Here is a 14637-nt window from a genome sequence, read left to right as displayed (position 1 = left end):
TAGCTTCTTGACAGGCATTTTACTATTAATATACATGTTAGTTCCTCTTTCATGGTATCTATGAAATAAACTTTAGTTTTGCAACGTGATACTTTTATTTTGAAAATAACGCGTTTCACGTTGTTTCCGCTCTTCAAGGAGGAAACTAAACATTTTTGCAACACTCCGGCAGTTTGTCGGTGAACATTAAAAGTGCCTGCGCAGAGTGTCCGACATGGAAAGCTGCCGTCAGGTGGAAAACACAAACACAGGTGCGTCTCTGCGGAAGGGTTTTAATCGTTTCGTCGCGAGGAAGCTGCCTCGTGGAGCCTCGTTAGCTCGTAGCCGCAGCTAACAGCAGTGACTGTATGTTGTTGTTGTTGTTGTTGTTGTGGTGATTGTTTGTGGTGCAGCGGATTGATTTCGCCCTTCGGGCAACAACATGGTCTTCGTAATGTTGATGAAATAGAAAACTGTCATAAGATGAAAGAGGCCGGAAGAGCCATCTAGTTTATTTGATGTTTCCAGATACAACTGTGTTGGGACGGTTTATTTTATTTTTTATTTGACTAAGTCACAGATTACTAGTTAACCTGTCAAATATGAATATTAATGTAACATTTTAATTAATTCCTCAAAGTCCTGTAACTTCTACGATGATAACAGACCTCAGGATGTGTTCACTGGCTGCCATAATGTTTGGCCCCTGAGCTGAGGCGTTCACGGACCCTGACACACCGGCATCTGGATGATGATGATGATGATGGCGGCACAGATGTTTGTGTTAATGCCAATACTGGACACTTGGGGAAGTCTGGTTATCTGGAGTTGGAAGAGACGGACATGAGCAGTGTGTGATGAGTGTGAACAAAATGGAACAACACATGTTCCTCTTTTTCAAGTTATTTAACATTTAGTGGTTCAAATTGAAGGTAAATAAAAGGTCCAAATTATTCCAAATGAAAGAGAGTGAAATAACTTTTGAAGTCGATGTGAAGAAGTCATCGGTTACGGATGGCTTCTGTAAAAAGCAGCTGTGTGGACACACAGAAGTTTGATAGTCTGCTGTTCCACGTTGAGATGATTGAACTAACACCGCAACTACTTTTACACTTTGTTCATCATTTTTGTATTATGTTGTACTCAAATAATTAAGAGTGCTTTATTTTTTATATATAGCTAATACACAGGAGTGAGAAACATCTCTTGTGCGTGAACTAACATTTAATCTACACAACTGCCCAGCAGATGTTAAGCAGGCGTATATAGTTAATACTGAACTCCTCATTTTTGGGCACGTTGTTTTTAAATAGTCTTATCTCACCATATCGATATGAGCTTTTCATTAAAGCTGAGACTTGGCACTGTGTAAAATCCATTGGTTTTATTTTGAGCTCTAACGATCTCATTAGTTGATTTGTTAAATGCAGTATTTACACGTAAAACAACATTTCTGTCGGCATGGTAATTGTCAGCCTCGTGATTGGCTGCTAAAAAGTCGTCAGTGGTTGTTTTGTTCATGCCAGCTGTTCATCCTGAAGTGATTGCTGTGCCTCTGGGATGCCTCTCTTTGTTTGGGATGACGTCTCTGGTGTTGGGCGTGTTCCCAGCGCAGCATGGCTCCTCTCCAGCGGGTGGTGCTGTTGCCCCCGTGGGACTGCTCCGGGTCTCCACTCCTCCTGCCCCGGACCCGTTCATGGGGAGTGTTTGGCGATGGCCGGCCCGGTGTCTCCTCAGTGCTCCTGCAGGGGAGAAGTCCTGGTCACGGTCTGACCTCCGGTTTCTGCGCCGGTGTCTGAAGCTCACCGCTGGTTCTCTGCTGTTGAAGCTGGGCGACCCTCCTTGTTTTTGAACCCTGCGTCATGTGTGCTTCTTCTTCATCTGTGAACCAGCAGTTTACATCTGTGATGTTTCTGTTCGGTAGTTTTTGGGGCCTCGGTCTCTGTGACGGGGGGGGGGGGGGGGGGTAATACATCTCCTGCCTGTTGCCTTCCACTCTGGTACTTGGTTGGTGCAGCTGGTCTGTTGCTGCTCTGATATGTCCCGTAGTCGCCTTGTGCCCACGGACACGTCTTCTTCTCTGTACGTTGAATCGGAGAGTCCTCGGCAAGCAGGTGGTCCCTGGGATGTTTCCATGCCAGAGGAATCCTTGTAGGTGACTGAAACAGCGTTTGTATGAGGCCAGTGGACCATGGTTGTGTTGCACTTTGTCGTTAATCACCAGTGAACATATCCAGTCATCATTTTCTAATAAAATATTACAAATAATTAGAATTGTCCTCTTTTTTTTCCTTTAATTTAATCTATAGCGTACCACTAAATGAACATGTTTTAGTCATGTGTTTGCATAGTTTCACCTGTGTGTGTGCGTGTGTGTGTGCGTGTGCGTGTGTGTGTGCTACCGGCAAGTCACAAGAGGCCGCATCACGACCCTGTCCCCCTCCGCGTCCATGTCTGTGTAGATATCTTCCTGCCCCTGTCGTCCCTGAGGCTGCTCGTCCCTCCTCTGCGGCTGCTGTCGGCCGCCATGTGGCAGGTGGCTCAGCGGAGGGACGTCCTCGATTACGAAAAGCTGGACGAGTTTGTGACGCTGGTGACGGCGACCGTCCCCGACCTGCTCAACCCGAAGCAGCGAGGGAAGCTGCTCCTCCGCCTGCGAGCCAAAGTGAGTAAGTTACAAAAAGAATCGTCCTGTAACGTCTTACTCCATGACAACAAGGTGTTCACGCTCTCACCGAGTGGACACCTCTCGCTTCTTCCTGCATCTTTTCAGATCATTCTGGAGTTGTGCAGAAGTGAGGAGACGGCCAACATTTGGTGTATACAGCCTCACCTGGAGCGAATCCGCCCGCCGGGATACACCGGAGTACGTGAGAGCAGTGGTTTCACATCTGTCAAACTCCAGCTCCCTAACATGACGTCACTCCGTTCTCTTGCTGTTTGTAGCCGCCGAGGGTCACGTGAAGCGCTGATGTGATGGCTTCTAATGGTTTCTTTTAGAGCGGGGATGCGGAGGTGGATGCGGAAGAGGCCATTTTCGTGGAACTAACTCAAACACTCCTGAAAGACCCGGCAGAGCGGGAGCATTTCTACCAGGTGAGGGCTGATTTACATGAAGCCTTGCTGGCTGTCTGAACAGATGCACTTCGCATGTTTGTTCCTGTTGTGTGTTTTTGAGTAGCTCCTAACGTTTGTCTTTCTCAGGAGGTTTTTCCAACAGAATATGGCCTCAGCTACGACACAGACATGCAGCTGCTGGTGTGGGAGTTTCTTTCCAAACTGGAGAGACTCCTGCCGGTGCCGGACCTCGGTCAGGTAGGAAATGACTCTTTCTTCGTTGGTAGGGGGCTAAAAACAAAATGGTGGGTTTTTTTTCTGAACTTGCAATTTTTTGTTCAAATTGACTCAAAAACAAAACTTTACAAACTGCTTTGCAATATTTGAGAGAAGCTTCTACAAAAATCAAGCAATTTCTTTTTAGTTTTTTTTTTTAGAAACAATCACAAAAAACCTCTGAAATCCTGGAGTGTGCATGTCAAAAAGTAATATGCACCAAATGTGCTTTTTGAATTTCTTACATTATCATAGTATTGGTCAGGAACCAGCTCGCAGTAGCTCCAGTTGTGGTGATCTTATTTTTTTTTTTTTAGTAGAACTAAGTCGTAGTGGATGAAATGTTACCTGTATGAGTGGCTGTATCTTTGTATTTTTTATGATTAATTGTCTGCATTAGAAATAAACTTGATATGGTGACACTTCACCATCTGATCTGAGTGTCTGATGAGTTTAAACTTCCTCAGTCCTGCTGACGCTACAGTCTACGGTACTGACAGGTTTTCTTTCCTTAACTAACAGACTGTTTCCTGGCTGACCGCCGGCCCCTCGGTGCTGAAGGACTGCCTGCAGGCGCTCTCCAATCCCGACGACCTGAAGTCACTGCTGCAACACCACAAAAGCCTCGAGGACCTTGGCGCACAAGGTAAAGGACACACCTCGGGTATGTCTGTCTGTGAGCAGCATCGACAAATTCTCAAAACCTTCTTCTTCTTTTTTTTTTCAATTTCCTTCCTTGCAACGGGGGCTGTTAATATTTCACCTTTCCGTATATTGTTACGCATATACGGTATGTTGTTTATTTTTCTGTTTGGATTCCCTGAGCAGCACTCTGTCACTTTGTTTTAAAATGTTGTTATATGAATGAATCTGCTCATCTACATCTGCTCACGTGGACATGAATCCCAAATAAACTGGAGCGTGTGCAGGAGAGGTGAAAAAAAGCTTCTACAAAACATTTACATCGTGTTTTAGGGTTCAAACTGAGCTTTAGGAGAGTGATGATGTAATCTGCTCAGATGGGGATGTGTAGCAATTCAACTTCAAGACAACACTTCTCTTATTTTGTCATTAACCTGCATGTGATCATAAAATAGTGACTTCATCATGGAGCTTGCGGATTGAAACACTGTTCACCTGGTTAACAAGCAGTATTCAGACACAATCAAAATATTCACTTGTTATCTTGTTTGTTTTTGTATGGATGGACATCATAAAGATGAATACGAGTTCTCCGATTTAGCCCGTTTATAACGGTCCTGTAGGAGAGCCACAGCTAAAGACCAGAAACAACAATGTCAGCCGGGTTTTCGGGCAACAACACAACAACAACAACAACAACAACGAGCACCATATTATCTCCTGTGTTGTGCGCAGGTACCACGGTGGAGATGTCCACCCAGGTCTTCGCCTGCTCCGAGTGTCCGTTCTTCCACATGCAGGAGTCCTACCTGCTGCAGCACATCGAGCACGGCCACCCGGAGCGGTACTGCAGACTGCAGCGGGCCGCGGAGGCGGCCGACGCCCCCAAGAAGAAGGTCCAGCGCCCGGAGTTCCCGCAGCCCTTCCCCATCCACGACCGGCCCGACCCGCACACCTGCCAGGAGTGCGGCAAGACCTTCACGCGTGCCTCGGACGTGACCCGTCACCAGCGGACCCACACGGGCGAGCGCCCGTACACCTGCAAGGAATGCAAGAAGGGCTTCAAGAACTCCTGGGATCTCACCAGACATGAGCGCATTCACACGGGGGAGCGTCCCTTCCTCTGCTCCCAGTGTGGCAAGCGCTTCACCCAGATGGGGCTGCTCAAGCTGCATTTCGAGCGAACGGCCTGCGGCCAGACTTGCAACCCTCCGCTGGACCTGACGACGGAGGTGGTGGTGGCAGAGGAGGCGTCCGAGAACGGGGCCGGTCGGTACGAATGCCAGAAATGCGGCGAGAGCTTCGGCAGCATCCTGGACCGGCTCCGGCACCGGCAGAGGCACGTGGTGAGGCGTCAGTACAAATGCTCCCTGTGCGAGAAGATCTACGGCCGAGCGTCGGACCTCAAGAGGCACCAGATGAAACACACGGGCGAGCGGCCGTTCGCCTGCGAGTGCGGGAAGAGCTTCACGCACGTGTGGCTTCTCAATAAGCACCGGCAGATCCACACCAGGGAGCGTCCGTACCCCTGCGCGGAGTGCGGGAAGAGCTTCACGCAGCTCCAGATCCTCAACAGGCACCTGCTGACTCACAGCGGCCAGCGGCCCTTCCGGTGCTCGTACTGCGAGAAGAGCTTCACGCAGCTGGCCAGCCTCACGCGCCACGAGAGAATCCACACCGGCGAGAGGCCGTACCTCTGCAGCACCTGCGACAAGACGTTCCTCACACACGGAGAGCTGGTGAGACACCAGCGCAGCCACAGCGACCTCCGACCCTTCAGCTGCCCTCAGTGCCCCAAGAGCTTCAAGACCAAGCGCGCTCAGAGCGAACACCTCAACACGCACACGGGCGAGCGTCCGTTCGCGTGCGCCCGCTGCAGGAAGAGGTTCGCCAAGTCCACCTCGCTCGTCCGGCACAACCTGACTCACACGGGCGAGCGGCCGCACGGGTGCTCCCGGTGCGGGAAGACCTTCCTCACCTCCGGGGAGCTGCTGCTGCACAATCGCATCCACACGGGAGAGCGGCCGTATCCCTGCTCCTACTGCGAGAGGAGGTTCAGGTGCTCCTCCGACCTCAACACGCACGTCCGAACGCACACCGGGGAGAAGCCGCACAGCTGTCTGTTCTGCAGGAAGAGCTTCTCCACGTCGACCAGGCTCAAGAGACACGTGCGCACGCACGTGGAGAAAGACGTAGTGATGGAGTCGCTGAGCCTTTGAGCCGCCGGGAGATAATGATGGCCCGATTCGAACACGAGAAAAATTTTTTAAAAACTGTCTTTAATCAATTCTCTTTTTAGTTTATTGTCGTGGTAAGTTGCGGTGCATGAAACTCGTCTTTAGAAAAGCGCGGTTCTGTCTGGTTTCGTGAAGATTGCAATGTTTGATTTTGGCTCGCAAATACAATCAAGACACTCAAATAAACAGACGTAACATGAGCGGATGCTGTGGTTGAAAGCAGCTCACAATAAGAGCATTAAAAACGAAAAATGGAAAAAGATCCAAGCAAACAAGGAGAGCTACCGTGTCTCGTGGGAAGTGTTGCCTCTCGTAATCCCGACCAAACGCTGACCGTGGGTAGTTTTAAGGTCCTGAAGAAATAAAATGATTCCGTATTTCAAATAAAAATTTGCCCCAACAAATAAGAAAGAAGCAAGAGAATATGTGAGTATATTTGTGTGCTTGTATTCCAGTAGGTGTCTTTTAACAGCACCCATAAGCCCCTGCAGCTAATGATTCATATTCTTTTAGCAGGCTGCATTTTCAAATATAAAAATGTATGAAAATTATCCCAAATTACGTGAAAATGGATTGTTTTTAGTCAAATAACTGATCACCACTCTCTACCGCTACCACGGCACCTCAACCCTCCAGAAACCAGGAAACACCCTGCTGCAGTGACAAAAATGACCAAATCCAAATTTCCTGAATGAGCGGTGGGTTGAAAGGTTGAGAGGATGTTAATGAAGCCCATAAAACTATCTAGGAATGATATTTTTATACAGATGATGATGATATACCACTGAGCTGAACAGGGAGAGAAGAAGACCGAGACGGTTGATCACACTTAGTGACCGTGAGGACGTGGGTAATCTGGAGGACAGTCGGAGGACAGTTCTGAAGTCAAAGAGCAGGACCGAGCAGAGAAGAAGAGGAAGGACGACGGGAGCTCGGCAGAGACACGGGACCAGAAATGAGGCCAAACCGTCCACAGAGGAAGCAGAGAAAACGAAGATTCACGGACGTGATGAACGCAGAGAGACTCAGGCAGAGAGTGAGGCGTCTGAAACAGATGGACAAAAGAGAAACAAGGTAGAAGACGGCGAGACACGAGGGATGAGTAACACAACTATCCAAAGGAAGGAGAATACGATACAAAAGAGTATCGGGGGAGTAAGGTCGGAGAAATGAATAAAGATGGTTCCCCTCATCGACCACTGGCTTTGGAGGGAAACCGCTCACAGCCACGGTGAGCTTTTGTTACACTTCTCATTAATATTCTGTTAGTAGCTCACACATCGACCAATTCATTCAACTGCTGGAAATAATGTTTCATGTTAATATGGAAAGATTTTTTTTTTTTACAGATCGTTGCATTCAAGAAAATGAAAGAATTTGTTTCTTTTAGAAGCAGGACGTTGACTGATAGAAACTACTTCACGCACTGTCTGTCTGGCTGCACCTGCATGACCACTGATCTGATCCGGGGGCAATTAGATTATGTAATGATGGCTGGTGGAGTTATTCTCACACAGTAAACACAGGTTGGTAGGATTAATGCACGGCACAGCCAAGACGGCTAAAGGTTCAAAAGTTTGTGCCGTCTTAAGCCCGGTCTGGATGATAAAAAATGTGGGTTAGATCCATTGGAGCAGATTTGTTAGATGGTAAGTGAAGTTTTAAATCTTTTTTTTTCCCATACAAATTCAGTCAATTGTGATATTGTGATTGAGCTTTAAATATGATTTAAATGATTTGTAGAGGCCTGAAGAAGCATAACGTGTGTCTCTATAGTGAGGGAAAAAAAAAAAAAATAATCTTTTTGCATCACCTTGACCTTGAGTTAAGACAGACACATTTTGTGTCATTTCACTGGGAGAGAAAACGCAGATCTTTACTTTGGTGGTGCCTAATTTAAATAAAACGGGTAACTCCAATATTATTTGCTAGCGTTTGCTGTTGTTGCTATATTTATAGCCTACAGGTTGCTTCATGTGGCCTCTCATCTTTGTGACTGAGCCGTCATGACATTTTCTTTGTATAATGTGACACTGTCACTTTCAATTTTGTCTCCCTTTTTTTTCCCCCACAGATTAAATATTATGTTTTGTATTAAGTTGAAATGTTCCACAGGTAAGAGTTGCGCAATACTATACGATGTACTTACAGTATTAAACATTATGTATATTATCACCATTAAACGACGTGGCTCTTTTTATTTATTTTTATTTTATTTAATTACCCACCGGTCTACCACACCCTGCCAAGACAGAGCGCCCGTGTGACCACGTGGTCGGTGCGGTTTGAATATTAAAACTCCCTCCCGAGTTTCCCGCCGGACCGCTTATATGACGGGACTTCCTGTCCCACCCACATTCTCGTGTCGCTTCCGGGTGGTGGCCGCACAAGACTGGAGCAGCGAGCCGTCGTCCCTGAACGCTGGAAACAAAAAGTTGGTGAACGGTTGAAGCTCCCGCGACTCGGACAGCGAAAAGACATGCATATCAAAACAGGTGCGTTTATATCAACCTCCGCACGCGGTGGAGCCGGAGCCTCCCGGGCCGGAGGTGGTGTTTATCTCGCCGCGGTGTTAGCAGCAATGCTAGCAGTGTCGCCGCTTTGAATGGGGGGGAGGAGGAGGGGGGGGGGGGGTTACGAAACTTTGACTTCGGCTAGCGTAGCAGCTAGCTGGTCGTTTGTTTTCAGTGCGGTCGGGAATAAGAGCCGCTTTCTCGACGACAGCGGTCGTTCAGGAGTCCCCGCCGGGGGAGGAGGGGGGGGTCCCCCCGCCGGGGGGGTCCCGGCGCGAGCGGAACCGTCGAGTTTAACTCGCCGCACCGTGACGCTGCTAATTAAAGTTGGCTAACCGGCGCCGTCCTGTTAGCGGGCAGCGACGCGACCCGGAGAGGAGCTCGCGGTTCTGGTTCCGGTACCGGAGAGTCCGTCGCGTCGGGTTATTTTGAGTGAGAAGTCCTCGCCCTTGCCCGTGAGTCTGTCTCCGGGGGACAGAGGTGTCTCACCAGCTCTTTGAAATGTGGCGCTCCGCAGCGGGACACGCTGCTCGGGCCGGCGGCTCCTCGGCACCGATGCGGGACACCGGCAGCCCGTTTTAGGGGGTTCACCCCCCTTCTTCTTTTAATCTCATTTATTTTTGTCTCCTCAGGATCTCCAACTTTAGAAATGATCCCTGCTGTCACGTGGACAGAAAAGGCTCCAAGTACCAACATACTCGCGTCGGCGGTCTCGTGTTATTTCCCCGGTGGGACATTGGGACAGTGGAGTGGGACAGTGGGACATTGGGACACAGATTAAGAGATACGCGGCGAAATATTGGAAGCTGCGATTAATTGCGGCAGACAGGACAGAAATTCTGCTTTAATTAAAACATAAATCCTTTAAAAACAACAAAACTAAAACGTGTTGATTCGTGTTGTAAAAGGTAACTTTAGAAATGTAATATATTCTGTTAAATGTAATATAAAGTCATCGTTTTAATGACGTCATCATCCTAATGTAACTCGTGACATTTCATTACTTTTTTCGTCTTGTTTTTTATTTTTTTATTACAAATTATAAACTGAGCATCAAAGCTGAACATTTTTGAAAACTAAATGTAAAGTAGAAATTTAAACCTCACAAAAACGGATCACTGCTGTTTACAATGTTCTTCGATGGAACTTGAATTAAGATCCAGATGTTTTCGTTTTTAAAGCGCGGCCACCAGAACACATCGAGTACGTAGATTTAAAACTAAAACCTCAAACCAGGTTTACGTTCAGGTCAAATCTGTGATTGTGAAGGTGGAAACATCAACCGGTTCAGTTCCTTTGAACTCTTTTGAAGCGCCTCGTCTCGTCTCACAAACACCTTGTTGGCGCGTTTCCTCAAATGAAGTCGAGACGAGCTCATCAGAGACGAGACTCCTGCAGGCCGAAGACCACAATTCATTTGACCTTCTTTTCACTGAAAAAAATGTCGTCAACGTTTTGATTTGAACGCGTATTGTGTCTCCGGTATCCGTAACGATTACATCTACTTTGTAATCTCGGGACAAAACGGGGTCGGTAACTTGTAAGTAAACGATCTAATTGGTCCCGTTCGTTGGTCCGAAGTCTTTCAATTAAGAGGAAGGAGAAGGAGCAGATCTCCACGTTTCAGACGGGCTGCAGCTGATCCAGATGTTCACGTCGGACTCGTCTTGCTCTTTTCTGCACAACTCGGCCCGAAGGCTCCGAGACGGAGAGCCGTTGTTCAGCCGCAGCGCAGTCACACGAAACGTGTCATCGGCCCGCTGGTTGTTTACACGACCCGGCCGAGCGCAGAGATCTTTTACCGGCCGATGCCGAGCGACGAGTCTCGTAGCGAAGCGCCCGTTAAGATTACCACGACGTCGCGAGGCGAGAAGCCGGCGCGGCGGCGTCGGTCCCGTAGGACGGTTCCGTTGCTCCGACTGCACCGCCGACACTCGAGGCTTCGTCTCCACTCGTAAACCAGCCGGGCCGCAACGCAACCGCCGGGGTGAAACGTGCACGTGAGTGTTTTTAAAGAAGCGACGTCTGACTGCTGTGAACACGTCTGTTTCAGGTACATGGGAAGTCAGCAACACCGTGTGCGAGTCCGATAGCGTGTGCGATCCAGCGGTCCTCGTTTCAGCCACCAACTCAGAGCCACATATTCGGAACCGCCGCCTGTCTCCCGGCTCGGGCAACTGTGGAGGAGGAGGCGGGGGCGGAGGTTGCATCTCCGGGAGTGACCGGCAGCTTTTACCCGAGGGCGACCCGGCCGGTTCGGGCCACGCGCACGCCTTCAGCTTCCGCAGGGAAAAGGAGCGCAAGGGCCCGCAGCACAAAGGCCGCGGCCTCCGCAGGGAAAGTCAGAAGGGGGTCGGCCGAGGGAGCGATCGACCGCAGAAGGTTACCCAAAAGGAAAGGTGGGTGGAGGACAGTCTGTCGCTGCTCAAGCCACCGCCCGCCTTCCCGGTGCAGGACAGTCCCGCCAAGCTGCAGCCCGCCGTCAGCTACGCCTCCAAGGTGAAGGCGGGAGCGGCGGGCGGCGCGCTGGAGGAGGACCGCCCCGCCATCGGCGTGCTGCTCCAGAACCAGTGGGGTCTAAGTTTCATCAGCGAGGCGAGGCCGGTCGCAGACGGGCCCCTCCCCGCCGCCGCCGCCGCCCTCCTGCCCACAGACGCTAAACATCCCGCGGACCTCCAGCTCGACACGGAAGCCGCTCCCGCTCCGGTCGCCGCCTCCGTCACCCCAATCACACGGGCGGAGGTGGACGAGAGCAACGGGAAGCTGCTGCTCAGCTGTCGCCATCTAGTGGAGGCTTTGAATTATCACAGTAGAGGTGAGTGAGAGACCCGGTCTGCCTTTCACCCTGAAATAATTCAATGTTAATATTGTAATTAGTTAATAATCTGCCTGTTTTCTCTCCACAGAATGGAACACCATTCGGAACAAACAGAAAAAAGGTGAGTTGACTCGACGCGAAACATCCAACACTGGTGTGACATGTTGGGGGAGGGGCTTCCTCAGAGCGGGGAGAAACAGTTGACAGTATTTTGTCATCACGTCCACTTTGGAAACCTTTTAATTTGTAAGTTATGTTTCTCTGAGTGCATCATGTGCCGCTGATGGTTGATGATGGTTCAGAGCTTCTGTAACGGGATCATTCCCTGCTACTGTCACCATGACCTCGTTCAAAAAGTCTTCGTGTCTGATATTAAAATCAATTTCACAGCATACAATAAAGGCAGCCAATCAGAAGCCGAACTGGTTTGTGGCCATTTATAGCTTCGATTTGATTGGCTCAGAGTGCGTGGCGGTTAAAAAAAAAAAAAAAGTCCAAAACTCTTTACGATGAAGCTTTAAAGTGTGACGAGCTGATGGAACAACTTGTGAGTCGCTCCGCATGATGTCTGATGAGGTCGCGTCATCATGTTTTGTTTTCCTTCTCAGATCCAGTACGTGTTGTCTGGTACAAGGACACCCAGGAGCACCCGGCCTAGCAGTGTGAAACACAGCACACATACATGCACATTAAAACGCATCAAGACGGACACATTTTGGAGTCCAGTTCTCTCTCTCTCTCTCTCTTTCTCTCCTCTCTCTCTCTCTCTCTCTCTCTCTCTCTCTCTCTCTCTCTCTCTCACACACACACACACACACTGCACTCAGGATGATGTCTTCACACAAAAGCCACACTGAGACACTTTGGACTAACTCCTTTGAGATCTTACAGCAATGGACTTTTTTAACGCCTTACAGAAAGCCTGCCTTAATTAATCACCTGTTTCCATCGCCTCGTTCCCATTTTTAGATTCTACGTGTAGAGCCGCTCTTTTCTTTTCTTTTCTTCTTTTTAAAACAATCTCTGAGGAGCTGTAATTTAATTTTCCCTTTTGAAAGCTGCGGTTTTATCAAACAGTTTTGTCCTCTGTAAAGCGAGTGGTCAATCAAGCACTTTGTTAAAACCTCCGTTGTGACCAATCCGTGTGTGCGAGACGCCCTCTGCAGAGAGATTTCTTTTTCCCCCTTTTTTCCCCCCAATTGTAAACCAGAAGAATGTCTTGTACCTGCTTCAGTTTTATTGTTAATGTCTGCAGAGGACTTCTGTACGCGTGTCTCCAGTTTACAGAAGGGTGTAGTCAAAGGCACAGTAGAGTTCACCCTTTACACGTCAGATCTTAATGCTGTGTTCCTCTTTGGTTTTATTCGGTCCCCCGTCGGTTGAGTGTTACTCATGAATCCAGAAGGGACAACACCATGTTCAGTATGTTGATTCTTTTTTCTTTTCTTTTTTTTTTTTTTTTTTGAAAAGAATTTATTGAATTAAAAATAAATGACACTGGAGGAGGAGGAATGTAAGAGAACAGTATTGCTTAATAAAAATGAATAAACTTGAAAAGACCCAAATTAGTCCGTCTTTATTTGAGCACAGGAAGTTCAGACTCCACCACGTCGGATGAAATCCCGTTTTCTTTTAGTTTGTTTTTGTGTTTTTTTCCCTCCCGACGCAAACTATCTGGTGACGTAGTTGATGACGTATCTGAAGACACGGCAGCTGGAAATCTGGGACACCAAACTATTTTCCCCAAATAACTGCACAAATAATTGATAGTTTGTTCCAATAGCACAATTTCAGCCGGTTTATGTCCAATCACACGAAGCTTTGTCAACAAAACCGCTCCAGACCCAGTTCCTCTAAAGTCAAACCACCGAGTGTTTTCATTGCTCGTTCTTCTGCTGAAGTGAGATGAGCATTATTGCCCTTTCAAATAATAACAAAAGTCATCTTGTCAGCAATTCCAATTCTACGATTGGGATCCCGAGAGCTTGATGTAAAAATATCGGAGATATGATTGTAACATTCATTCTGACCTCGTCACTCAACTGTGTTTCTACTGGTGACCAGTTGCTGTCGGGAAACAAAAGCGGCTCCCGCTGTACAACGTACACGTCGCAGACCTGCTACAAACATGTTGACTTCTATCGCTGATATTTCTCTGTGATTTGTAGGTTTCTGAAGTAGAGAAGAAAGAATGCAAAGTTTTTACTGATGATGATGATGATGGTCATATTACATTTTAATGACAATTTGGACAACATACTGTCGTGTGATCGTTTTGTCCGTGACGTCATCGTCATCTTTTTCTGTGGACAGTGAAATGGAAATGATACGTAATAAAAGTAGAAGTAATATATATATATATTTTTTTTGAACAATAAATCATATATGTGTGTGTGTATATATATATGTATATATACATGTGTGTATATATATGTATGTATATATTGGGTGGCAAACTTTAAAAGTCATGTACTGCCAACCACTGCACCGTTGATCTCTCCTCCATAACATGTTTACAAGTCAAACAAGCATTCATTCACTAATGGAAGCAAAACGGTGAAGTTCCATACCAGCGTTGTCATCTAACAATCAGAAGGTTCTGGATTCGATAAGGGGCCTGGAAGTTTTTGTGTGGAGGATTGCATGTTTTTGCTTGTATGTAATGTTTTACATTATGGACTACATGCATAAGATAGTCATTTATATTATGGACAACAAACTTTACTTTTAGGTTATTAGTTTTGCAGGAACATGGAAATTCCACATAGACTGTCCCAGGTGGGAATCGAACCTGTGACCTTCAGACTGCGAGACAACAACGCTGACAGCTGCACCTGTGTTGCCTTCCATAACTTGAACGGAAGTCATACTTTATAGCATGTCTTCCAAAATATGATAAAAAAACAAATTTTAAAAGTCATACTACAGGACAGAGGGGGTCCGTGGAGGTACTGCAGGGGGTCGTTACATTTTTGGTTGATTAGACAATTTTTCACATTTAAAAAAAAAAAAAAGTCCCCCAATTTCTTTTCCACAAATTGAATCCAACATGTTGTAGTGAACGGATAAATGGAGGCAGAAGATGTTATCTTTCAATCAGAAAGAGCTCTCAAGA

General features: G+C 47.5%; 2 protein-coding genes across 3 annotated transcripts; both read left to right on the top strand.

Moving 5' to 3' along the window:
* The first annotated feature begins 152 nt into the window (after positions 1-152).
* Positions 153-6217, top strand: LOC138621839 (zinc finger protein ZFP2-like). Of its 2 annotated transcripts, none has more exons than XM_069700174.1 (7): positions 153-251; positions 2442-2644; positions 2753-2845; positions 2980-3075; positions 3184-3294; positions 3835-3958; positions 4690-6217. In XM_069700174.1, exons 1-7 carry the CDS (start codon positions 215-217, stop codon positions 6171-6173), a joined length of 2148 nt encoding a protein of 715 aa, XP_069556275.1. In that variant the 5' UTR covers positions 153-214; the 3' UTR covers positions 6174-6217. The 2 variants fall into 2 exon arrangements, with proteins under 2 accessions (XP_069556275.1, XP_069556274.1); XM_069700173.1 differs by having other exon boundaries at positions 3835-3976.
* Positions 6218-8549: 2332 nt separating this feature from the next.
* LOC138621842 (uncharacterized) lies at positions 8550-13079 on the top strand. The gene is made up of 4 exons (XM_069700181.1): positions 8550-8686; positions 10758-11519; positions 11611-11643; positions 12131-13079. The coding sequence occupies exons 1-4, from the start codon at positions 8671-8673 to the stop codon at positions 12178-12180; spliced, it is 861 nt and encodes a 286-aa protein (XP_069556282.1). The 5' UTR covers positions 8550-8670; the 3' UTR covers positions 12181-13079.
* The last annotated feature ends 1558 nt before the right edge of the window (positions 13080-14637 follow it).

This window comes from Brachyistius frenatus, unplaced genomic scaffold, assembly GCF_029030835.1.
Source record: "Brachyistius frenatus isolate BFR_SWC_R1_liver_20210118 unplaced genomic scaffold, ASM2903083v1 Contig_32, whole genome shotgun sequence".
NCBI classification, from domain to species: Eukaryota; Metazoa; Chordata; class Actinopteri; family Embiotocidae; genus Brachyistius; species Brachyistius frenatus.
This window is presented reverse-complemented; position numbering and strand designations above follow the sequence as displayed.

Excerpts from the sequence above, each read along its gene's own strand:
- LOC138621839 (XM_069700173.1), top strand. The coding sequence starts at position 215 with ATGGAAAGCTGCCGTCAGGTGGAAAACACAAACACAG. Across the intron at positions 2,645-2,752 it reads TCCTCCGCCTGCGAGCCAAA|ATCATTCTGGAGTTGTGCAG; the intron begins GTGAGTAAGTTA and ends GCATCTTTTCAG. Across the intron at positions 3,977-4,689 it reads AGGTAAAGGACACACCTCGG|GTACCACGGTGGAGATGTCC; the intron begins GTATGTCTGTCT and ends TGTTGTGCGCAG.
- LOC138621842 (XM_069700181.1), top strand. Across the intron at positions 11,520-11,610 it reads TTTGAATTATCACAGTAGAG|AATGGAACACCATTCGGAAC; the intron begins GTGAGTGAGAGA and ends TTCTCTCCACAG. Across the intron at positions 11,644-12,130 it reads TCGGAACAAACAGAAAAAAG|ATCCAGTACGTGTTGTCTGG; the intron begins GTGAGTTGACTC and ends TTTCCTTCTCAG.